General features: G+C 37.1%; 1 protein-coding gene across 4 annotated transcripts in view; it reads right to left on the bottom strand.

The window, feature by feature from the left end:
- The window catches only part of Nyap2 (neuronal tyrosine-phosphorylated phosphoinositide-3-kinase adaptor 2), a 246,969-nt gene extending 220,112 nt beyond the window's left edge, over nucleotides 1-26,857 (bottom strand). The window contains exons 1-3 of one of the 4 annotated variants that reach the window (XM_021727144.3): nucleotides 26,317-26,857; nucleotides 25,481-25,967; nucleotides 16,874-17,109 (exon numbers count right to left, since the gene is read on the bottom strand). In XM_021727144.3, coding sequence (XP_021582819.1) covers nucleotides 16,874-17,094 — 221 coding nt within the window. In that variant the 5' untranslated portion in view covers nucleotides 17,095-17,109; nucleotides 25,481-25,967; nucleotides 26,317-26,857. The other 3 variants (XM_021727145.3, XM_078018105.1, XM_021727147.3) reach the window with 3 other exon arrangements.
- Between the last annotated feature and the right edge of the window lie 323 nt (nucleotides 26,858-27,180).

Genomic DNA, 27,180 nt, shown 5'->3' with positions numbered 1-27,180 from the left:
TCTTTCTTTGTCTGGATGATTGAAACCCTAATGAATTTAAGTTTGAGCTTATACTTCCATATTCTCCCCCCCCCACCGTTTCACACACACACACACACACACACACACACACACACACACTCACACACACAGTATTTCACCTTCTCACAGTCTGGTCATCAAATTGAAAATTAAAAATGTATGTAACACATATATCAAATTAGTACATTTTCATTATTTGAAATAAAAATTTGCCTTTGAAATTGTCCTCATTAAGGTGACTGCTGGTATCTATTATAAAATAAATCTCCTGCTGGTTCTATAAAATCCAAAAGCAAATAAAAATAAAAGCATTTATTTCTGTTTTGATCATTCTCTAACAACAGCTACTTTATATCCTAGGACAAAAAAAAAAGATGTCTTTTAAATGTGCAATGTAGACCTCTTAGAAAATTTCTTTTTCAAGTAGAAAGTCCTCTTTAATTTTACCTTTCCCATAGTTTCCCACTCCAAGTGTGTGTGTCAAGAATTTAATTGTAGCATGAAATTAACCAGTTATAAAATACTGTGCTTGGGCCCAACCTTCTAATGCAAAATGCACTAAATAATTTGCTTAATGGCCTCTAACATGAGATCTCAATTTAATAACCGAAGTGCCCTTACTTGTTGGATGAATTCCTGGTGAGAAATGCTCTGTGAATAATCCATCAAACATTAATGGATCAAACACACACACATACACACACACACACACACACACACACACACACACACACACACACACACCACCCTCGTACTCACAAAAACTAAAATATAAGTAAAACATCTGGAATGCCAACTGAATAGTTTGAGCAAAAAGTGTCCGGTGATGATGGTACCTTGTGTATGAACACACCTATTTCCTTGTTTTGAGTTTCTTTGTGTTGGAGATCTCTGTTGGATGTGGGCCTCACTGACTCCACAGTGGGAGAATACATGATCTCTCCATAGACTTGAACTCACCACCTAAAATGTTTCTGTCTCCTTTTTATGAATACTCTCTCACTTCAACAAGCAATTTCTATAGTTGATGTTACCAAATATGTGGCTTCTAGATAAGCAGTGTTTCTATAATAATTAAGGTATGTCAGTGTGGACATATAACTTTTACTACAATAGATATAGACTCATTCATTTTTAATTCACAAAATTGCAAGGCTTTTTATTCATAGTGAATCTACAGAATCATTTACAATGTATAAATTTTCAGAGACTAGATAAGGAGGGGGAAAGTTCTGGCTCTGAAGTGAACTGGATAAAATGTCCTTTATCACTTCTATCTCTTTTTAGTTTTCTCTTTGTATCAAATTTATTTCCTCTTAGTGCTTTGGTTTTATGAGGACTAAGGCAATAAGGGTGGCAGAAGGAAATAGATTAAAATAGGTTGACAAAAAAAGAAAGAAAATTAGAATTTGAGTCTTGTAGTTTTTTGAAGTCTAGATGGGTAAATATTGGTAATTGCACTGCCTGCTGATGCATTTATGCCTTTTTTATTGTAGATATTTAAAAGAACGGATTTGACAGATAATGGTAGAGCATAGCTCTTGGACTTCAGGTCTTAAAAACCAATATTCAAAAGTTTTAAAATGCCTATTTTAGTTTTGAAACCAGGGTAAGTGGAAGATTTTTGCTACAGTACCTAAAGAGGTAAGGTGTATTATTGATATGGATATTTGCTTTGTATTGAGATGACAATTAGGATCTGAGTAATACAAATCAAGGATGAAAAATATTTAGAGAAAATGTACAAATGGATATTTGATTAATTTGATATACTGAAGAAAAACAATTTGATAAAAAATTTCATATTAATTAGTTCATTGCCCTAATAGCATTTCTAATACAAAATAGCATTTTATTAGTTCAGTATTTTCAATATATCTTAATAAATTTAAAAGGGGTAATGAAACCATCATTTTACCCAGTTATCCCATTTCTCAGTATATACTCAAAGGACTTAAAATCAGCATACTATAGAGATGCAACAATATCAATGCTTATAACAGCTCAATTCACAATAGCTAAGCTATGGCATTAACCTCGGTATCCTTCAATGGATGAATGGGTAAAGAAAATTTTGTATAAATACACATTGGAATCTTACTTAACCATAAAAAAGGAATGAAATTATGGCACTTGCCAATACATGGATAGAACCAGAGACTCTCAAGCTAAGTGAAATAAGCCAATTCCCCAAAACCAAAGGTCAAATGTTCTCTGATATGTGGATGCTAACCAACAAATAAGGGGGATAGGAAGGAAAGAATAGATGTTCATTGGATTAAACAAAGGAATGAAGGGAAGGTAGGGGCATGGGAATAGGAAAGACAGTAGAAAGAATCTGACATAACTTTTCTATGTTCATATATGAATACTTGACTAGTGTAACTCCATATTATGTACAACCACAAGAATGAGATCCTAATTAGAATAAGTTATACTCCATGTATTCATAATATATCAAAATACACTTTACTATCAAAAAATATATAATTTAAAAAACCAGAGAATTTCAAAGGGGTAATGGACACTGTATTTTCCCCTAAAGTTCAGACAAGAATATAAACAAAATGAAATGAAATGTTGACTTTGAGTATCTGGACTGATCTTAAATGCATTCATTGCATTTACTTAAGTAACCTGAGGACTGTGTTAGACACATGAGGAATAAAATATCTCCAAGTCTTCTTCATCATAGGAATTTTATAGAAAGGACATATTTTTTCACTAGTGATAATATCTTCATGATTAATTCAGTACAAGAATGAGACTTATATGAACTAAATTGACCTCTCTAAGAGTTGAAACTAGTGGAATGTATCTACCTCACACTATTTCTTGTCTACCGGAATATTTTACATCAGCAACTAACAAGAGCTGCTAGTTGCACATAGAGATAGTTTTATTGTATCAGGTGGATCATTATGAGCCTGATCCTTAAACCAGGTTTTATCTGTGTACCTTAGGTAACTTCATGGGCATGCATTATTGCAGCTCAACATTAAGAAATAAATATGCCTACACTTGTCCAGGAGAGCATCAGGCTTCTGTCTGAGGATTTGTCCATCCCTCCCATATTGCCCAAGGCCATTTTTGTTTGTTCTCCGGTTATTGTTGTTACAATAGTTCATACATACTGTCAAGCTGGAATTGAACTTCTCATTCAACTCTGGGGGACAGAGGTCATTCTCTTTTCATGTTAACTAAATCACATTCTGTCTCCAACCAAGATTGCCAATTGTGTTAAATTAAAGATAGAGATTCTTTTGCTAAAGGCAACTTATACAAGGGATTGTGCTGATACCTTTAAGCTGACTTCTTTTTAGAATTCTAAGTCACATTGAAATGAAAAGACTTGAAAGATAGGGTCACTGCATTAATGACAAATCCACAAGAAGCATTCCTTCCTAAAACCCAATACCACCCTAATCTCTCCTTCTTCCACTGTAATGCAGCTCTGCAGCTGCACAGGCTCAGTGCCTCCACCTCATTTCAAAATGCTCTCTTACATACACAATTTCTCCTTGGAGACTTTTAGTCTTGTGAGAAGTGACAGAATATTTTCCTTTCCACTGTAGGTTCAAAAGCAGGTGCTTTTATTTTCAGGTCATATGTGAAACAGATTGACTTCCTTAGAAAAATCATGTGGTATCAATTCCAACCAGGGCCACACAAAGCCATATTATATTGGGTCTTTCAAAGTACCTGTTTATAACGAGAGCTTCTGGAGCTATCTATTGGAACGAAATTCGTCATGCTACCCATTAGTCAATGAAATTGTGCATGGTTAGAAAACACACTAAGTCTCTGTAATTAAAATATTCCTGGAAGTGTATGGTGACTTTTTCCCTGTTATCTTTTATTTCCTTCTTGTGTCTCAGCGTTTCCATATGATAGATACCTACAGTAATGCTACATTAACATACATTACAGTAATGCTCTTATCTGAGGTTTTGGACTCTGTACCAAGTATGCTTTTCTGGTTTATTTCTGTTTTATTTTGTTGTGTTTTAGGTACAAGGGATTGAACCCAGGGATGCTCAACCACTGAGTCACATTCCTAGCCCTTTTTATTTTTTTATTTTGAGACAGAGTCTCGCTAAGTTGCTCATGGCCTGGCTAAGGTGCCGAGGCTGGCATTGAATTTGCTATCCTCCAGCCTCAGTTTCACATGCCACTGTGATTACAGGCATGTGCCACCATACCTGTAATTTTAATTTTTAATTGACACTTTTGGCAAGGGTGTTTGGTTGGATTACCCTCTGCCAGTTACTTTTTGGTAAATTGATTCACAGCTTTTGTCTGTTGCTTGTCTCTCCAGTTATCTATCCTTGTTTTTTTCTTTTCTGATGTTGGCAGTGTTCACTCAAACAGATATCACTCTTCTACACCTGTTTAGTTCAGTCTAACTCGGTGAAAAGAAAATTTGTCATGAATTGGGAAATTCAGCATGGCATGTATTATTTGTATTGTGATTTGAGTGGCAGCCGACTGACACTTAAAGAACAATTTATCTACCTGAATTGGACTAGACATCACTAATGCACATGGCTGATTGATTGTACGGCTTTAGTGGACGTATTCTTTATTAATGAGATTCAGTATGATTTGCTAAAAAGGCTTTTACTGGGCAGTCATTTTCTCTCCCCCTCCCCCATTTCTCTTTATCCCATTTAATCTGTTGAACAGTGTACCCTGTTTTGAAAATGTGTTCCCCTGCTTTGTTTTTATCTGATATACCTAGGCTTTTTAAGTAACTATGGGCATGCTAAACAGAACAAACAAATTAAAAATAAGGATTGGAATTGAAACAGATTATAAAGGAAGCTGAAAAAATGAATTAAAATCCTACCAAGTTATTAAGAAGAAAAAAAGTAAAATTACATAAAAAAGAAGAGACGATCTAATAACAATATTTGACATTTGAAAAAAAACTAATCTCTGGGAATGAATGTTTTTATGCATCATGGCATTCTCTTCTAAACAAAATACATTCTTTTTATTGATATAGGGGAAGTTGGGATCTGCTGGGGTTTGGGAACTTTGAATAGGATTCAGGATCAACAGAAAAGTCATGAACTGCACATCTCTTAGCTCTGCTTCATCATCCAGAGGCTTCTAGACAGGAGAGAGCAACTCACACTGATTATGATCTTTTCCTCAAACACCTTAAAGGAAACATAAGGATGAATTATTTCAGATTCTGGTCTCACCCTGAACAAATATCCCTTACTGTAGGATTTCAAACCTGGAATGGGGGAGGATAAAAGGGCTGTCATCCTCCTTCTTCTGAGAGAAGCATCTTCACATGCTCTAATCCCTATAGATATTTCCCCATTATCTTTTTAAAAAAATTTCTCCATTACTGTTCATTATATTTGTAAATCACAAAATGTCATTGCTCCCCTAAATAAGATAAAATACCAGCTGCAAGGGAAGAAAAATGTTCTCTTCATAATGACCTAGAAAACAACTTGCTTGACAAGTGATTGCCCATCTTGTTTTGTCATTTATCTCCAAAACAAGTACTACTGTAATTGTGTTTTATAAACAGGTGCTCAAACAAATTTTTAAAAATTATATGTGAAATCTGACAATGTGCATCCTAGGAAGTTAAGCATTCCTCCAGGAAAATTCCTAAAACCTCAAGCTTCTCCATCCATGTGTGGTTTCTTTTTATAAAGAGCTGGACATGTCTGAGTCACAGTGACTGCACCAAGGAGTTAGAAGCAGGTAGGCCTTTATCTCCAGACATGGGGCAGTGCAGACCACCATGGGTCCAGCCTCCACTGCATCCTCAAATCAAGATGAAGGGCAACGTGCAACAGCATTTATAGTGTGACTCTGAAAATGCTTTGCTCTCCCGAAGGGAAATCAAACTACTAAGCACCAAGAAAAAAATTGTTTGAGATTTTAGCTCCTGAAGATACAATGGTTCTATCACTGGAATTCATTATTTATATCACTCTTTAGTTATAGTCTAAATGGTATAGCAATTTCAAAGAAAGATGTATTTCCATAAAGTGAAAAGTTAATAGTTCATGTGCCAAGATGGAAAACTTTCAAGGTAATTCCCTTACAACATTTAGAAATTTATTTGCAAATTTCATTGTAAATACCACATGATATACCAGCTTAACTGTTCCCTTGAAAAGCCATCATTAGTGCACTGAATGAGCTCAAAACAATCTCCACTAACAAATGTTTAAAAACCTACTATGTGCAAAAAACAGCTTTCCTACTTTTGGAAGCTGGTTTAATAATTAAGATATACAGCCACAATTTATTGCATCATTTTAGAATCTATGCATATGCCAAAAGTTTCCTTCTGTCATTTTAACTATTTTAGAAAAAAAAGAACAAAACATGTTTATAATAAGGTGAAAAAAAATGATAAAGTAAAAAGTAAATCATATTTGCGGAATGGGTACCTGTATCATTTGCAAATGCTCAAAGCCATCAATCCCTTTCCATACTGTTTTTACTGTAGGTGGAGCAGAACCCTTGCAAACATGCTGCCACATGTCATTATTAATGTAGCCACATTTTTGATGAAAATGAAGACAATAATGACAGAAAAGCAGTAAGAGTAATAATAATAATAATGCTAAAATCATGGCAGTTATCAAGTCAAAATAGCTGTATGTCCACTTCTCCAGTAGTTTTTCCAAAGATTATGTTGTAGCCATTGCTTCTTTTAAAAACTGAACAAAATGAACATTGTTTCTTCCAACAACAACAACAACAACAGCAACAACAAAAACAGTAAAAATTTAAGAATCAAGAAATTTTAATGGATATCACTAAAGCTAGCAAGTAAAGAAACCAACTCCATCTTGAACTTGGACACTGGAATCTCCTCTCTCCTAAACTCTGTTGCCTTCCATCCACACCCAAGATTCCAAATTTAAGTTTTACAACAGGTCTATCAAAATACCTTCCAACTGAAAAAAATGTCCTGAGAGCATCAATTGGCAAACTAATTATTTATGTCTCCATCGTTGCCAAAAAGCCCTAAGTCAACATGACCAATGCTAATAATAGCTGAATCTATCCGTTTCACAGAATTTTCCTTTTTGAAAATGTCAGGCATTGTGTAGGCTTATGTCTGTCTTCTATCTGGCTTCTTGAATTACAGGAGGACTGTGAGCTCTGCCCTGAATTGTAAAGCCCCCGAGTGTGTGGATCATATAGCTCTTAGAATCATGATCTCTGACTCCACTAACTACACAAAACAGAGACCTGCAGGCAATTGTTCATTTGCTCTGGTTAATCCAGACGCTTACCCTCCATTTGCTATTCAATGGATATATAGTTTCATCTGCCCACTATGAAAAGTTTCAGAGATTTACTGTACCACACAGTATGTATAGTTAATAATACTGTAGTGCACATTTAAAAATTGCTTAAGAGGGTACATTTCATATTCATTTTTCTTATTGTAATAAAAGTCTCTCCTCAAACAGAATTATGTATATGACTTTTAGAGTTTTATAAGAGTATTTCAAATTTCTATTAAAATTTTTGATTTTATATCTCCAGATTGTCAAAAATGAACCAGAAAATTTGAACAGCTATTTTCAATCATTAGATACTTAAGAAACATCTCAAAATTAATATGTGTAAAATCTTTCCCAAAACCTACTTCTTCTGCTGTCTTCCCCCTCTCAGTTTGTGGAAATAGCTTCCTTTAATGTGACTCTCACACCCTTTGTTCAATCTGCCACCAAATTCTGCAAATTCTACCTTTTAAAATGTATCTCCATTCCCACTACATCCAGCATTTATGTCACTCAGGTCCTAGCCTGGGTTTTCCCTCAGCCCAGTTGTTTTTGAGGCTCCAAACTGCTGTGCCTCCTTCTTTCCTTGCTGCTGCCTAAAGCAGCCAGAATGATCCTCCTTGGATTCATCTCATCCAGTTCCACCCTGAGTTAAAATCAAATTTCCATCAGTAACCTCTGTGCCCAGACCAATGGGCGTTGCCTCTGTCCTGAGTGAACATCCACCTCGTTCTATTTCACCTGCTCTGTTCTGTTCCAGCCATAGTGATGTCCTTGACTTTCCTTCAACATGCCAGCAATGCTTCTACCCAGGACCATGACCTCTTCTCTTGTCAGTCCTTCTTCCTGGAAGCCCATTGCCCCAGACAGCTGCTTGGCTTCTTCCCTTACATATTTCAGGTCTTCACTCAAATGTGACATCCTCTGTGAGCCTTTCCCTAAGCAAAATCATTCAAGTTGTACTCCTTTATGACCCTGATCCCCAATTTATCACATTCTAATTTTGTATTTACTTGATGTTTGTCTGTTTTCCCCTGTTTCTGCCCCCTGTCACCATCACAACATTGTGAATCTCGTGTGGGCAAGCATTTTTTATTGTTTGGTCACTGTTTTAACCTTGAACACTTTGAACAATGCCTCACATATGATAAATGCTCAATAAATACTTAATAAAACTCCAGATAAAAATGGAATAGCTATACAACACATATAAACATCAACCTGAAAGAAAATTAAAAGTCTCCTTGGTGATGTTTTTCATTCAATGCTGAATCACTTCATTTCTTATTCAAACATCAGAATATGCTAAGTGGTATACTTAGCTCCAAATCAAAGACTAAAATGCAATTTACTAATTAAAATAATGGATTTTAAATGCTGGCCTTTTTTTGCTTTTTTAAAAAAGTCTTCCTTGTACATCTTATTCAAAGTGCTTTTCTTTAAAAAAAAAAAAAAGTGATCTTTTTTTATTTTTCCGTCTGCTTCCCGGCAAGCTAGTTATATTCATATTCTAGCATGGACATGAATATTCTGTTATTTATTGCAAATATGAGCATTACTGAGAATAGCTTTTAACTGGAGGCAGGTCTTTCAAGCAGAGATTCATCTTTGGGGGGGGTTGATTTGCCTTCTATCAACTCATGATTAAATTAATTTCAAGGCAACCCATACATTTATAATGGAGACATTTTCTTCAGGCTACCTCACAGTTGGACAGAAGGCTTGGAGCGATTTTATTAGCATGTTCAGCCTCCGCTTTAGCCGTTTCAATAGTTACATTAAACCTGTTCTCCCAGAGACACCGCATTTCTAGTCACAAAAAGAAATACCCCTTGACTCATAGCCTTGATCTACAATGGTTCCTTTTTATTATTATCTGTTCTTTAAAAATATTTTTAAGAAGCCATCAAAATTAAAGCATTGAGAATATCCTTCAATACCCTAACCAACAAAAGAAATAGCCCTAGAACAGAGAACATAAACCATCTCTAAATATTTAACAGTCGTTCTAAGAGAAAGATTACCTTGAAGTGTCCAAAGGGTTTCCTCTAAATCACTCAGTTGTCACAGGACTGGGTATGTGGAAGGTTCGCTTTTCACAGAGTTTCGTTCTTGTGCTGACTGGGTCATATGCAGCAGTATTCTGAAAAGCCCCTCCTCTTGCCAACATCTGTCTATTTATTTGATATGTTGAACAGGCACTGTACTTCTTAGATCGTAAAGTAAGTGTAAGGTCCAGGCTATAATTAAAGTTTAAACAACCAGCAATACAAAGAGCTCTAGAAAACGTATGGGAGAAGAGTGTGGAGGAGGCTTACCTGGAGAGGAGGCTTAAAGCCCCCCCACCCATGCTGTCTCTAATCTGTCCTGGCAGGTGACTGAATGAGAAGTCAAGGATCACCACCATTACAAACATAAGCATAAGGTAAATTGTAAGTTGATGAGTTCTGAAATTCAGATTAATGATTTTAGGGCAGTTAGTGACCTCTACTGAAAACACGAGGCCAGCAAGAGAGACTCCACATTTGCATGGAAGTGTCCTTAGATACACGTTCAACAAAATTATTCACTTTCATCACCAGCACGCAAAAATATATAAATTAAGTTATTAAGAATCAGTTTTGCAAATATGATTTCTGCCTCAAAAAAAAAAAGAGGAATCAGTGAGGGATGGATAAAGCAAGTTTTTGAATTTTCTCTTCTAATCATATGATTCTATGAATAAGAACCTCCCATGCATTTGGTACTATGATCAAAATTACTCCCACGCATGAATATACTGTTTAGCATTGACAAAGACAATCCGGATGCACAATTTTAACATAAAAACAAGCAAAGCAGCTTGTGGCCCTCTGAAATGATTAATAGAAAAGTGATTTGAATTAATCACAAACACACGAGGAAGCCAAAATTAGAGAGGGTTATTAAGATACTGTCTGCTGTTTAATCTCGCCCCTTATCAACACATTAACCTTGTTTTCTCTGCCTGAGCACTAAGTCCTACAGCAAAATTAGGTCAGAAACTCACATCAGATCAGATCAGTGGAATCATTGCGTGCAGCTAGACCCTGAGGAGCTGCAGCTTTGAGTTTACTTGTGGATGGTGTGGCTAAGGGCTTTTTCCTGTGCTTGGAGAAGCAGAGGACCTGGGGCCAGCTGCAGAGCACTTCCCCACCATACTCTAAGTCTGGCTGTCCAGTATTCCTAACATTTGAGCACTGTGTTTCTGAACCTTTGTTCATTTAACTGTCTTCAACCACCTGTGCAATGATGCTTCAACAACTGTTTTCATATACATATAGGATGCTTCATTTTTTCTAAAAATCCCCAAGGAAAACAAATCCAATGAGATTAGCTATTTGTGAACAAAGTAGCGATTTGAGCTGCACCCAATGAGCACATCATTCACTAAACTGCACTTCAATAAATGTTCCCTACTTCCACAGTCTTCTGCCACCAATCATGGTATGATTCCAGAAACCATAGAAATCTAAAGATTTATGTTACAGCTAATATTTCTCCAGGAGCTCTTAGTGTAATTATGTGTTTGGGTAAAGAAATCATTTAAAATAATAACCAATTCACTACTTTGTCACAACCATTTACTTTTGGGGAAGCAATGAGTTAATGAAATAAAGGCAAATATTTTTATTTTTTCTAATGACCCAAAGGATGAACATCAGTGTCTTTTGATTCTCTCTGCAAAACAGAACCCTGAAACCCTCAAATATAAATAACTTTCAAATATACCTACTAATAGGAAATTGTGTGTGTGTTTTTAAAAGAAGCTGTAAGTAATCTAATTCCATTTCTGACTGTCACTTTTAAAGAGGAAATATAACCTCAGATAGATCCCTTGAGGGCATCCACAGGGAATAGAAATGTTGCTAATCAGCCTAAGTAGTCCTTTGTGTCAAAACCACTTTGCTAAAGTCTAGAGCTGTCTTCCAGACTCGCAATGTTTGGGGAAATTTCACTAATGTAGCATTTGCATTATCAGGGGGAAAAAAAAACATCCAGCCCCTTTCCTATAATAAAATTATTGTCAGAAATATATGTTCTGGGAACAAATTTTAGTTTCAGGGATATTTCCTTGTTTCCAAAATACTATGACCAATAACAAAATGAGATGGTGCAGGGGCTAGTTCCAGAATTCAGAAAGAAAATATATTTGAAGGGGATCCTAAACGCTAATCATACTTTGGGTGTGTAGGATCATCTTTTGAATATCCTGACCCAATGGTCTGAACACAGGATTGCTCATAGTGAAAGTCCAGGGGACCTAACAGGTACATGAACGTCATTCTTACAGAATACAGCCAGGCTCTGTTCTCACTGGTCAGTTCCCTTCCTATTGGCTGGTCTCTGAGCCAAGTCAATGATTCAATACACTCTCAAGCCTGTTTCTTACTTTTCCCCTACTCATGTGACAAATAGGATTTTGTAATCCATCTAGAGTGAACTTTGTTGGAAGCTATGGGTTTTGCATGCTTTTTTTCTTATAGTTTTTTTTAATGAAAAATTAATTTCATTTAACAGTGCCTGCACAAAACCATTAGGATTTTAAAAGCAAAAAAGATGAACCGCAGAAAGAATTTTTTAAATTCTCCATTAATTTTTCACCCTCTTAAGTCTTTCTTTCACACCAAATGTTATTTGGAGCTGTTAAGAAGAACACTAACAGCATCACTTTTTATTTATTTAGTATTTTTTTACCGAACCAGCTTTTTCAGTAAAATCCCATGTGAGAAATGGAAGTGAAGGTATAAGAAAGTTAAAAGTGACAAGGGGCTCAAGTTAGTTTAAAAATAAGGAATTGGGCTTAGAAAGTCTAAGTGACTTAGATTGTTGAGAAAGCGACGAGGATATTCTCTTTCTAAGAGCTCAGTGTTTTAAGCTTCCCAGCTTCAGCACAAAAGGCATTTCAGCACATATGTGATCCAGAAGGTCAATCATATGAAATCCTATTTCCATTTTTTAAGCAATCCTTGGCAGTCTGCACATTTCTGAAATTGCAACTGGCATATTTCACAGAGAATTATCATCAATGCCTTTTCAAGGTCAAACATCCTTCCTCCTTAGAATTTTGGCATTTATAGCCTATATATTAAATCATAGTATTTATTTTAAAAGGCATTCAGGAGAGACATTAAATAAGTTTAATTAATTAGACTGTGTTCATTAATGCCATGTTGAATTTTCTTTACTTGACATAAACTGCATGGGAAAATATATGACAATATGTGTTAGATTTGGCTGAGAGTACTCTGCATCTGTTACCATTTCTGGAACCCCTGAACACCTATGTAAGGCTTTGGACTCTCTCAAAGAATTAAAAATACATTTCTTATTAGAAAAGTTAAGTCATCTGAAATGTAAGCTAAGGGGACAAAAAAAGATTATTATTGCTTTCAAATTGTCAAAATCTCAGGACACTGGTTGCCTTGTGAATAAAATAAAACTGAATTTGTACATTACTATAAATGCTGAGACTGCATCACCTGATGAGACACCCTCTCCCTAGGCAGTGCAGAGGTCTTTAAGCCCCGCTCCTCTTACCACCCAACCATAGCTTATAGGACTTCTTTCTCTTTTCTCTGGGTAGCTGTCTCCCCCAATGCTATCCAGAGACATCTACGCCCTCATGCTGTGCATGATTTTGCTTTTGGGGTGGTGAGGCAGGGGAGGACAAAGGAAATCAGAAAAGCATCAAAAATTTTGGAAAGGCTCTAATAGCATTCTGAGATATTTGTACTTTCAACAAAAATTCCAGAAAAGGATGTGGGGTAGGGCAAATGAGAGAGAGCAGAAAGAGTTGTAGAAAGCATCTACAACTGTACTGCATCTTTCCATTCCTGGCACATGTAACAATTACAAGGACACTAATGGACCGTCCTTTGGGCTACGACTGACCTCACTCAGGACTGTCTCCTGTATGTCTGCCTGTTATTTCTACCATTAACATCCAATCTTACCCTGTGATTGCCTTTGAGGTGAGGGGTGAGTGTGGGTAGTTCCCAGGGAGTGAGGCTCACTGCTGTGGGTAATCACCGTGGATTGCCTTATCCACCCGGGCACAAAACAGGCTTGCAACCTTGGGTTATCTTCCCAGCACACTGTTTTCCAACCAGAGCTTGTCCTTAGCCTCAGGCTCCTACTTCTACTTTCATTCTGCAGCTTTAGCTGAACGAAGCTTTGGGAAGGCAGGAAAACAGCACTGTTCAGTAATTTGGCCCTTCTGCCTCTTTTTCCACTACTTATTCTCAGATGTCCTGGTTTTCCAACACATTTCTCTTCTAAAGTTTGGCTCCTGATTTAAGTTCGTGCTATGGCCTTAGAGAACCAGGTAGAAGCCTTTCTAGGGTTAGCTTTTAGCCTGTCATTCACTCATCACTCATTCATTCATCCATAAGCTAGAGCACCTTTTCTTTTACCACGGAGCAGTCTGTGCTTCCCAACTACTCAAAGACATGCTCACAGTAAATCTTCTTCCCTAAGTCACCAACGTTTCCCTTTCCATGGTTTCATTTATACCAACATATAGTTTTCTTGCTTCCTACTGAAACAAAATTAAAACAAAACAAAACCATAAATCACACTGGCCACGCAACTACTATAATTGTTTTGCAGTTTTTGACTTTGAAAGTCCTCAAAATAGTTCTCTATATTTTGCTTCAATTCTCTTCTTATTTTTCTTATGAACATAATTCCAGTGGGCTTTGTCCTCCCAAAACACTCTTCTTATTAACACCAAATCAGTAAAAGGCAACAGTGACTTTCCAGGCTTCCGTGTATTTGATCTATCCACAAAATCCCTCTTCTCCAATCATATTTTACTCCTCTTGGAGGTGTCTTTCCCTTTTGTGGTTCTTCTGCCCTCTCACTAACTGTAACTGCACTTCCACTAGATACTTCTGCTGGTCCCATTAAATGAGCAATTAGATGCCCCAAGAATGAGTTCTGGGTTCTTTCATCACCTCTGTCTAAACCTAAGTACTACTTCTCTCCTCCAGGCTCCTGGGTGCTAAACCTATAGAATAAGGCTGTCACCTTTATACCTCTGGCTTTGATTTCTACCAAAACCCCAAGATTCTTTCTCCAACTATCTGTTCAGAATCTCCACTTGAGTCCTTAAAAGGCTTCACACAATTGACCTTCACAAATATGCTCCAACAAGGTGAGCAGGAGCTCCCCAATAATTGACCCTAAACTTGCTCATCGTTAAGTCTTTGCCATTTCATTAGGTGAAAACATTATTGTCCAGTCTAAGCAAAATCAAAAATAAAATAGAAAACAAGAGAACGAATCTTTAATTGCTTCCTCTACCAACTCCTACATTCATCAATCAAATAATTCAGATGTTGCTTGTGTTTTGATCATTTTATACCAACTCTAATGTTAGCATCCTGACCCAAACCGCCATAAGCTCTCACCAATTAGCACATAACATGAGGGATGATTTCCTTCCCATTTTTTTTTCTGTCTTCCCCCTCTATTCTCAAACTGAGAGTAGTTCAATCAGTTTCTGTTTAGGAGGTGGGGTGATGGGGAAGTAAATGTGCTCAGATCATTTGGCTGCTTTTCAATTCAATGTGTGTCCTGAGCTGTCTTTATTTTCATGCTTTCTGTTATAATTCTGGAAAGTATTGCTTATTAATCCAGTAGAGACCAACTCAAAGTTCACATAACTGGGTTTTCCAGACCTCACCTATGTAGTGACAGGGTTTCGCCATGTCTCCATTTATACAAATTCTTGCTTTGTGTGTCTTGGACTTTAAACTTCCTCTGCACTGTTGGTTATGCGCCTTAGAACACCTGACAGTAAGCCATCTAAAAATCAGCCATTTCTGTTATTAGTGTCTATAGATCTTTAGATAGAAATATGCTGAATATTATTAATGAAACAGGAGATGTTAGTATGGATAAATATAGTATTATGGAACCCATGTGTGCCCTGAAAATTCTAATAGAACGATTCAGCAAATAATTTCTTTTATATGCTTATAAAAAGAAGTAGTTGTTGAGTTTTAACACCAAAATTAGGAAACTCCAGATTGTAGAGCTGAAGTTACTTAGAAATCATGTTGGCCATTATTTCTGTTTAGAATTTTGAAAAACTCAAATTTGAAACCAAAGTAAAATGCTCACCTACAGAAGCCCATCAGAAATAGTCTGACTGGGGAGGGGATTCTTAAGGGCATTTAAGTGTGAGAAATGATAGAAATATAAACCAACACAGTCCCCAACAACAAGTGAATTCATTTTAAAGATTAACATGTGCATTGTGAAAATGTTTATCAACTACATAATTGTGCAAATATTTTTAGACCTAGTAATAGAATACATTCCCATTTTAATAGTCCACAAGAATATACTCTTTCAAAACAGTCTTCCACAACACTTCTTTCTAGTGTTTTTTCCAAACTCTCTCTCATATAAAATTAATTTTCACAAAATATTGGAGTGACACAATCTTACTCTTAGCTTAGTTCCCTATAAGCATAAATAACTTATCTTAAAATAATATTTTATGTCATAATATTCACCCAGACTATACAAAATATTAATACCAAATTAGAGGAAAAAATCTAGCATGAAATACCAAAATAGCTTATTTTCAGTTACCCGCTAACTGATGAAATTATTTCCTATGTTAGATTTTTACATTTAGCAGATAGATTCACTGAAGAAGCAGGTCTCCATCAAACACAACAGGTGTGTACATGTACCATGGGCAAATATATCCTTAAAACACTAACATTCTCTTGAAAAACCAAAACTTATTCCTTCTTTTGGTGCCTGTGCCCCAGGACACTTAACCTCAATTTTGTTTGTTTGTTTGTTTGTTTCAAGGGATGGAACCCAGGGGCACTTAACCACTGAGTCACATCCCCAGTCCTTATTTTGAGACAGGGCCTTTCTTAGTTGCTTGGGGCCTTGCTAAGATGCAGAGGTTGGCTTTGTCTCAGCCTCCCAAGCCTCTGGGATTTGAAAGGCTGCAATGCCAGGCTCATTAGCTTGGAGCTCTTAGGTTTTGCACCAGAAATATAATTCATTTGAACTAACCTGGGATAGTTGGTACCAAACAAGAGATGGAAGAGCCGTTAAATTCATCTGAGAGCACACACTGAGGATTCTGCCTCTTCCAGAGGCCATCAAAGGCTAATTATTGATGTTATTTGGTCATATTTTTGGGAGAAGATGATCCTTATATTAAGGTAAGTGCTATGAACAAAGGCCCTTAAGGTGGGGTTTTACATCAAACTTTAGCCATTAGAGGGGCGGTGTGTTCTCTTGTGCTCTTCCCCAGAGGTTGTTGATCCTTAATTTGGAGGAAGCTGAATTCTTTCCAAGCCTTTCTGAACCTCCACAAGCACCACACACATGCAAGAAACTTGTAGCTAAGGGAAGAACCCTGTCAGCAGCCTGGACGGTGGAGGTGCCACTGCCACCTCCTCTCATCGAGTCCAGCCAACTCTGAGAGCCCCTTCTTGACCAGGTGATAACGTCACAGCCTGAGCAGCACTCACAGGCTCCCTGGTGTGCAAAGCCCAGGTCATGCTTATTATATTTACCGCTTTATGGCTTCTTCCTGTCTGCGGCGTTTCTCATTCTTCTCCTTCAGGTAGGCCAGGTTGGTTTCATTTCTCAAGCGATCGTTCTCTCGGGCAATGTCAGAGGCATTCTGAATCACCAGGCCGTCGTATGCCTTCATCCCCATATCCTCAATGTACTGCAGAAAGGTGTCCAGAGCATCCTCCTCTGGGTGAGCGCTGGTCATCTTGGAGGGTATCATGCAGAGGGAAGGTTCCTGCAGAGTCAGAAGACGTCACAAGTTCAGCGCAGGTGGGGACAAAAGCAAGGTGCAGTGTCCCTGACCTGTGTCTGCCAAGTCCCCAATGATTCCAGCAGGTCCACTGGGAGAAAACATCTCCTTGGACATTACATTCCTCTAGAGTAGTTGAAGTATTATTAAGTCAGTGTCACCTGGCTATCCAACACTCCCTCATTAACAGGACCAAGGTCAAAGCTACTAGACTAAGAGATGATATGAATGTGCGGATTTTTGTGTATGAAGATAGCCATTTGGTTTGCATAATTAAAGTCATATTTCATTTTTCAAAAATGAGGAGGGTTTTGTTTGTTTTGGTACTGGGGATCAAATCCAGGGTCACTTTACCACTGAAGTACATCTCCAAACCTTTTTTATTTTTTGAAATAGGGTTTTGTTAAATTGCTGAGGCTAGCCTGAAACTTGTGATCCTTCTGCCTCAGCCTCCCCAGTCACTGGGATTACAGGTGTTTGCCACCATGCTCAATAAAAAAGGGTTCTTATACCAATAAGACATAGCAGATACAAGTTTCATTTAGTACTCAACTGTTGTAAGTATTTTTCTGTGATATTTCATATAAAAATAAAATTTTATTTGGAAAAAACCTTTTGTATTATATATGTTATTCTTAAAGGTTTTTTTCTTTTTTTTAAAATTTTTTTTTAAAGAGAGAAGAGAGAGAGAGAGAGACAGAATTTTTTAATATTCATTTTTTAGTTTTCGGCGGACACAACATTTTTGTTGGTATGTGGTGCTGAGGATCGAACCCTGGCCGCACACATGCCAGGCAAGCGCGCTACCGCTTGAGCCACATCCCCAGCCCATTCTTAAAGTTTTTAAATAAAATTTATAAATCTGAATTATTCGTATAAAATATAGAAATCAAAGACATTTCTAGTATAATTTCTATAGGACATAATCCATTTGTGGCCCCCTACTATTTTCCATAATGGTCCTCAATAACTGCTTCATATTATAACTTAGTTTAACGCAAATGCTGTAGATCACCAGGACCTCATTAATCCTGGCCAGTTCAGTAACTCCAGCAGTGATAAATTGTTATATCATTGCTACCTGAGATTAAAGACTTGAGCCATTGAAATGATTTTTTTTTTTAAACAGGAATTGAACCTAGGGACACTTCACCACTGAGCTATATCCCCAGTCCTTTTTAGTTTTTTTTGTTTTTTTTTTAATTTTGAGACAGGGTCTTGCTAAGATGCTTAGGGCCTCACTAAATTGCTGAGGCTGGCTTCCAAATGTGATCCTCCTACCTCAGCCTCCTGAGGTGCTGGCATTACAGATTTCTGAGAGATCAAAATCACGTCAAATCAAAACAAAACAAAACAAAATTTAAAACCATAGAACTTTCAATCAGTCCATTCTACTCTCACCTATAAAATGATGGTAGTAATAACTCCTACCTCCTGCTGGTATGAAGGTTTAGAAGATGAAGACTGAAGATTTTAGAATGGAATTCAACAACAGTGTGCAGGTCAAGTTAGATCATGCCATAATGAAGGTGTAGGGAGAAGAATGGCAGCAACAGTAATGTTAACTGGATGAGTGTGGATGTGTGAATGGAGGGACGGGTGAAAGGAAGAAAGAAGGGAGGAAATGCAAACAAGCTATGAAAGCAGCATGCCTTGATGAGGAACTGTCCAAATCACTGAAGCCAGGGGTCAGAGAAACTGTGCTTTATGCGAATAAAAATAGATGCAAAGTTAAATTAATTACATCCCAATGAGTGCTCTTTTATTTTAATAAAGCTTTCTGTCTTTGATTGCATATTCACTGTTGTATAGAAAACAGGTATGTTTCAATTAGATTGAAAAATCAAAAGCAAAACCAATTAACAAGGGGAAAATGATAGGCATTGAAAAGTTTTAAATTAGTTTATGCCTTTTATTTTCTTCAAAAATCATAAAAAGGGTGTTTTGAAAGTACCAGTCCAACTATTTAATGTAAAAGTCCCAGACTGCATTTTCATCACAAATCATTTTTATTCTGGACTTTTTAACAAGTATAATCATGTTTCACAACCTGGGTTGTAGCTATGGAAGTTTTACTTCTTATTAGAATTTCTTAGCATTACATCGGACAACCAATCCGTATTTGAAGCCCATCCTGAATTTAAGGATTTCCTCCACAATCTAATATTTTTATTTATTTTTTAACCTGGAGGGTGGCCTTGTTTATAGACTAATGACTTTTTGGCTATGTTAAACTTTTATGATACTTTGTTTGGTTTTAAGCCCTAGTGGGTTGTGGGATAGAGACATTTTTAAAATGGTCTTTTAATTCCAACTATGTAATGTAATTGAATGGTATTTTAATATCAGTTCACCAGATTAAGAGGAAATTACTACTAAAAATGATTGTCATTTCAGGGAGAGGATATGAAAAAAAATATTTCTTAGAGAGTTAAAGCATTACTATTATTGGAAATTTACTTCTACCCCACATTCATCATGAGATATGCCTGGATTTAAAAAAATCAGCACAACTTTATGGCAATTAATTTTACCGGAGTTAAGCAAGCCAAGTCATTATTACAAGGATGCTAGAGATAATGCCTCAGGCTGGAAATGATCACTCCCACTCTACCCTCTAGCAACACTGTATATTTCCCAGTTTCATGAAGCATTATTATCCAAAGGTTTTTACTTTTTCCCTAAAGTTTTCCTCCAACCCAGATGACACCAGTTATTCTGATAGTTTATATAGTCTAATTCTTAACAAGGTTGATTGTTTAATTCTGAACATTATCTTTATAAGTGGTCTTTCAAATTGCTTGGACTTTAAATAATTTTTTTGAGATAAATATTAAATAATATTATCACAAATAGTTAGACTATCAGAGTGATATTAAGTTTTGAAAATGGTGATGAAAACTTTTGAAATAAAAATAAACTCTAACATCTAGTAAAACTTCACAGTATGAAGATAGATGGTCCTGCGACCTGATTATAGAGAAGTATTCCATTCCATTATTATTCATTTATTCAGGGAGGTGTTGAGCATCTGTTGATTAATCGGGCACTAATGAAGGCAGAACTCTGTCCTAGATGTCCACACAGCAATAGACAAACACCATCAATGTCTGCACAGATGTGTGATTAGGACACAGATCCAGGTGAACTTCACTATTTGGTCATTTGTGCTTTATTGTCTCTATTTTTGAGGAGATAAACAAGGAAAACTTCAATAATCACAGGTAGTCTTCAAACATGAACTAGAACCCTCTCAGTGTTCACGAATCACACTTTCCTGTTTACTTCTTCCTATACAAAATGCACTTTGTATAGTGCATATAGTGGGGTTCTCTAGGTCCAGGAAGGCAGAGATGAGAAGTCTGGAAGTCTTCCCTAAAAATCCCAATAAAGGAGTTTCTAGATCTATGACTTGTGTAAGTTAACTGACATCTTTAAGCTCCAGTTTCCACGTTAAAAAGAAATTTAAAAAACAATGGTATTTAATTCACTCATGTTTTTAAGATCAGTTACAAAATGCAAATGTACTCAATAAACATGATTATATCTATTAGTAACACAATTATTAGATGCTTTTCCCAATTCTTAAGTGTCCACAAGATTATATTTAGTGGTAGCATAACTCCTCGAAGTAAAAATGATTGTGCTTCGAAACATAGGTGAGTAGATTATTTTGTACAATTTACTTCTTTAAACACATATGTGCAAATGGAGGCCAAGATACATTTTAATCTATTTCCCCACTTGCCAAACACTTGTGGTCAGACTACCAATCCATTGTCCCCTTTTGTCTACCTCTAGAAAAATAGGGCACTGGGACCTATGGACAATAATACTCTTTCCATCTCCCAAAACCTTGGACTCCACCTTTCCAGCAAAAGGGTATTTTTCAGGCAAATGATCTCTGAGTGAATAGATTCAAGGCCTCCCTAAAGAAAAGCAAACCTCATGTTAATTGTTGACTTCATTTAAACTACAATTTGATCCAATAAGAATCCACAGTCAAAGCAGGATCATAAATCTGTTCATCCCAGAAATGTATATTTATGGCTGAGATGGGCGTGGAGTAAAAGACGTTCTACACCAGGAAGTCCTGGCTGCAGTGTGGCTGTGGGATATTAAACCAAGTCCACTTAGGCTCCATGTAGAGGAGCAATTTACAAAGGCTTACCTAGCACCCATTGTCTAAGTTGGCATCATAGGAGACCCTACTTGATGAGAAGCAAAAGAGGCATCTCTTCCAGGTAGAATATTTGGATATAGCTTAACAGGAAAAAAAAATCTGCCCCCATAGACCTCTAATTTCTGCATGGAGTAGTAAAAACTAAGAGGGTGAGATTAAAGGGGAACATTTGTTTTTTGGTGGGAAGCTCTTTTAAATGAAACAGGATGTGTCTGCAGCCATTTTTGTTCAAAGTGAATTTGATTCTAGCCCCACCTCTCTACACTCATGGAGCATTGGTTAAAAACGTATCTGTGGTCTTTATGCTTTAGAATGCACCATACTGATATCCAAAGAGTACAGTGCTGTTTCTGTTTCTTTGTGGCCAACATTTACAATTCATGTCAGGGACTCTTTTGAGAAAGGACCTAAAACGACGGGGTCAGAATCCCCACAAAATCCTCAGATCTCACTTCACATCGTCCTTTTATGCCTTTCCTCCACTGTTGTGTTCTGCATTCAAGAGACAATCCTGTTGTTTAACTTTTAGATTAAAACACGGCCATTCTTATAAAAGCTACAGCTATTGGCTTAAATTCAACTGGAGAACTAATAGTTTAGCTTTATTTTACTTTATATGTTCACTTTGTTACTTATATTCTGTTGACCACACCCTTCACAAAGAATACCTTGTTCCACTTCCCAAGATAATAAATTTCACTCAACTCAGCAAAGATGCATTTTAACTGGTGGGATTCTTACCATATTCTGAACAGTAAGCATTTAACTTTGTATTGAGTTAATAACCTTATTATTTTCTTTTTTTTGCAAAGCCATAAATACTTCTTTCCTGTTATTAACCTAAAGCTGAAAGCAACATTACAATTATTCCCCCCCAAAAATAAAACTACCCATTTCATACACATGTGGAACATAAACTAAGTGTGTCTGAATGGAATCCATGGAAACATTAAAAAAATGAAATTCACTTTCTATCTTCTTTCTATAGCTACTGCTTCCATCCAGGGAATACAAAAACCTAAGGTACTCTATGATCCTTAGTGTTGAAAAGAAAAAAAAATAGGGAGCTTTTTTTTGAGAAATATGTGTATACAAAAGAATTTAACAAAGATCATGCATTTGTGTGGCATCCCCCCTTTGTCAATTAAGGTATACATTGAGTGTAGTCTTAATTTATAGAACATGCCACCAAATCAGGTCAAGCTTGAATTTCCCCATCACAGAAAGTTTTTGATATGTTATAGGCTGTGTAAAGAAAAAAAATGTACAAAAAGAAAAAAAAATCCACATGCCAGATTTCCTCTTACATATATTTAAGCATTTTTCCCTTTGCTTAAAATTCAGAACAATTAGTACAGTTTCATGCATTTTGATATCAACCACTCTATCTCCATAAGGACAGATGTAGACAGATTTGTCCACTGACTTATCAGGCACAGTCTTACTGTGGCCCTTTCATTTTTATTTACCAAGAGCAGAGTTATGTACATACTATTTCTGAGTTTACTAATCACTAAACTTATGGGTATGGTTCCTTTTTGTGGTTTTTTTTTGTTTGTTTGTTTGTTTTTGAAGTTTCTGCCCAGAATTTCTAAAATAAAGTTGTTCTCCATCTGAAACTTTGATTTCTCAAGATATAGAGTCATGACAACGCCCTTAACCTGAATATGTGCCACCTGTACTTTGCAGTGGGGGAATAAAACACTCTAGCTTGGGAGAAAATTGCTTCCTGATACTTAAAGTTCCACAAGAAGCTTTTTGAATTTTTAGGCCACAGTTAACTCTACAAGATAATCTTAGGACTAGAATAAAGAACAATTTATTTTTATTTTTTTGCTATTACTATACTATTCAATAAGCATGAAAACCATAATACAAGGTGATACATTTCCCAATGGACATTTTCTTCTTTATTTCATATTTATGTTTTTATTTTATTTGCAGATGGGAAAGTTTCCTAGTTTCTGTCCTTTATATTTTTCTGCAGTTTTTGAACACCTGACTCAATGCTGTATGGAAGATATTAGAATTTGAGTTATTAAAATTTGATTTTCCCTCTCACTCTAATCATTGCATCTTCCCTGAGATAGAAAAATCTTATTTTGCCTATTAGTATTGATCCAGTAAAAGTTTCCCAAGGAAATTTCGACTAATTTTGTTGTTGTTCAGCAGAAGAGAAGATTCTTGTACATTCTGTGCATGCACTAAGATCAATTTGAAAACACATTGTGAGTGAACATTTAAGTATTTAAGTAATCAGCCTTCATAGACATATACATATGTAACATGTATATGCACACTGATCTCTGAAATTTGCTGACTTCACACAGTAGGATCAAATCAACAGACTAGATAGTCTAGTAATAACCCATAACCTGTGTAAATTACATCAAACTTGTTTTTATGATAAAATCTTATAAAACATTAGTGCTATAATTCCACTTTGATTATGCTCAAAATCCTCTCCCCAACTCCACACATGGTCATGCTCATTTTCTCATTCTCAGTGTCATCAAAATGCAGCTGTTCTGCCCAAAATGGGAAATGTTGAAGTTACAACCAAGAAAGCTTGCTGAGGAACTACAAAGGCACTGATTGCTTTTTTCTCAGAAAGCAAATTACTTTGCAGTGAGTTCTCTACTATCTCCCTTCCCCAAATGGGCAAAATGGGCATAAAGCATGTAAATGGAGCAGCATCACAAATCGAATATCCCCCTAACTTCCAGGTTGTCATGGTGGCCTGCCGCTGGTCTAAAGAGATTGCACATTTCCACTAAGATAGGGGCTTGTGCAGAGTGCTAGTGGCTAAGGTACTTTTTGGAGCCTTGGGCCAGTGGATTCCAGACGCTTACAAGGCAGTATCTGCAAAGTAGATACAGTCTGTTGTATAAATTGCTGACGGGAGCTACAACAGAAACCATCTAATTGCATTGGAAATCCATGATTGATTGATGGATTTTAAACAATAGTCAACCATCTTTTCTCTGGGATTTTCACACCTCTTCTCCCTCTAAATTTAACAAATGCGTCAAGTTCTTGGACTTCCTTTTGTCCTTTGCAAAGTTGTAATATTTTCCATCAGGTTTGTTTTCACTAATTTTCTCAACTGCTTATGTCCTTCACAGAGTTCCTGTCCCTGCTGAGTGGGATAGCATATGTTGCACTTTCCACAGAGAAACAAAGTAACTTCTGCATGTATGGCTTCTGTTTTCTCATTAATTCGCACAGTTAGCACTTAACAATATAACAAATCAAATTGAAGTATTGGTTAAAATATGAAATGTTAGGAAAGGAGTTAATGTTTTATTACTTTCTATTCATTATTTCACAGTACTTGGTTATAAATTCTTGGATGTTAAAATGACTAAAACATGTAACCTCTTCAAATGAAGATCCTTTTTATAAAACTACATTTATTACAAAAAAATAGTTTTCCAATACCAAAACAACTTTATGACTTCCCAATAAGAATAAATAGCATTTTAAATGTAACAATTCTTCCAGATATGGAATACCTGCATCTCTTGTATTTTACAACAAGAGTAGTTGGAAAAATTAGAATGGAAACTCTTCCACAAAATAAGTAAATGTCCTAAGTAAAACCAAAAGTTCTGCAGAAAATATTTAAACTCATGAAAGCTTCCTGATACTGACTGAAAATACATTTCTCAAGGAGGTTTAGAATTGATCAGCAGGAAGAAGCAGTTTCAGTTTGGTGTGTGTCTGGTAGTTTGGTTTTTCTGTGGTGTTGTGTCTCTTTTGAGAATGCAAAATTGGTTTCTCAGTGCTGGCACAAATGTGCTCAGAGACTGTTGTAAAATATTTATGGTATGGAATAGTGGGTAAAGAGCTAGCATGCACAACTTGAATGCCAATTAATACCCTGGAAAATATTTTCAATTGCTTTTAATAATTCAACGTGGCTTATTTTACTAATGAAAATCTCATTTAACCATTTTCATGGTAATGTAACTCAGTGGGAAAAGGAATAAAAATAGCCTGAGGCTCAATGGATGCCTTGGCTTTATTTCTGCTCCACCTAATAAAACATGCAAACTTCAGCATTAAGTATCCCTAACTAAAACCCATTCCATTTCATAACCTGGTGGCTTGATCTATTTAGTTTTAGATTCAATCAGCATGCTTAGAGAATCGGAAAAATGAAATACATACCAAAATTTAAGTCCCCAGGGAGAACTAAGTGCAATAATCAGAAGGTGACTTCTGTGTGTCAGAGCCCTCTCACGGCGGATCTCAGGGCAGTTCTGTAGGAGTAATCCAGCACCATAAGAGACAGACTTGTAGTTCAGCTCAGTTTTTCTTCAATTAAAGTGCATTGTGTCTGCTTGGGGAAAGTGTCGAATCCCAGATTCTTCATCACTAGAGATGAGAGCGTTCTTGATGTTCTTCCTATCACATAAAATGGCCTTTAAAGTTTGCTAGGAAGATGCTGTGGCAGAAGACAGGTGCTGGCTTCCTTACATCGACATTCAGAGAAAAGAGGGCATAGCTAATGGGTGGGGATGAACACACAGCCCCTCTCCTTCCTGCCAGGTCCAGCCGGGAAGAAATTGGATGATTTTACTCACTTTGCTACACAGATGATTACAAGATGCAAGGCAATCACCAGGCTGGCTAAGGTCCCTCATTTGATTATATTCTGTGAAGACAAAAATAAATGAAAACAAAAATCAGAAAGATCCTTTCTAAATGTCTCCTTTCGGCCAAAATGATTCTCTTTCTCATTGCCACTTACATACTGAAGGGTTGGAGCAGCCTAGCTTGTGGCAACGTCCCTCCCCCGTGACAACCCTCCCCTCTCCTCCTCCCTCTCTCCCTCCCTCCCTCTCTCTCTCTCTCTCTCTCTCTCTCTCTCTCTCTCTCTCTCTCTCTCCACTCCCTCCCTCCCTGCCCATGACTCCCTCCCTGCTTCCCTCTCTCCTCTCCAGCTGCCTTAGTCTGTTGATGCTGCTGCTGATTAATCAGGGATTCTGAAACAAAGAACCTACCTTCTGAAATAAGCGGTAAGCTCTCTCCTCTGCTTCTGCCCTCCGCCTGCCTGGACCCGCAGAGCCGCCGGCATTCTAGCACCTTGGACAGCTCCTGCTCCCTAGGCCCCCTGGAAAAGGGAGAAGGAGCCACCGAAGAAATGACCAGAAACCCGAAGGCAGCACCGTTCTACTTTGGATTTGGGCTCCCTGGGGGCTCCCATCCTCATTAAAGGGCTAACATCTAGGCGGCAGAACCTCTCTCTCTTATCTAACTGAGCTGAAGTCTGATCACCAAATCATTAAATGAGAAGAGGGCGAAGAAGCCCCTTCATGTAGCTCCACCAGAGCACTCATACAGTCTTCGCGGTGAAGGACAATGTGCATCCATCAACACACACTGTCCTTACTACAGAGGGTATGAAACTTAAAAGCTTTTCACCCCTGGTGGGGCTAATAAAAATGAGCAGCAACTTAAAGGGAACATCGGGATCTCCGTTTGACACCCTTATTTGATATCCATTTCGCCTCCACCCTCCCCGCACAGCCTAGCCGCGCACACAATCGCTGCTGACGTACTTCAGGCTGCTGCTGGGGGAAAGAGGGGAGGAGCCTTGCAACCTCATCAAAACAGCTCCATGCCACCTGCTCCCGTGGCATGAGAACAAAACTGGCCCGCTTGGGAAGAACACGCAGCGTTCACACACAGGGAACAAAGGTCTCATTCCCAGTGCACACTTTATTTAACTAAAATAAGAGGTAAAATGGTTATTGCACGGGTGCCATTAACTCCTATAGACTCACTGCTGAAATTATTCAAAGTGATTCTGTTTAATACTTTTCCCAAACACTCTCCTCATTCTGTTCTTAATATCTTACTGAATA

The sequence above is a fragment of the Ictidomys tridecemlineatus genome, chromosome 7, assembly GCF_052094955.1.
Source record: "Ictidomys tridecemlineatus isolate mIctTri1 chromosome 7, mIctTri1.hap1, whole genome shotgun sequence".
In the NCBI taxonomy this organism is placed as follows: Eukaryota; Metazoa; Chordata; class Mammalia; order Rodentia; family Sciuridae; genus Ictidomys; species Ictidomys tridecemlineatus.
This window is presented reverse-complemented; position numbering and strand designations above follow the sequence as displayed.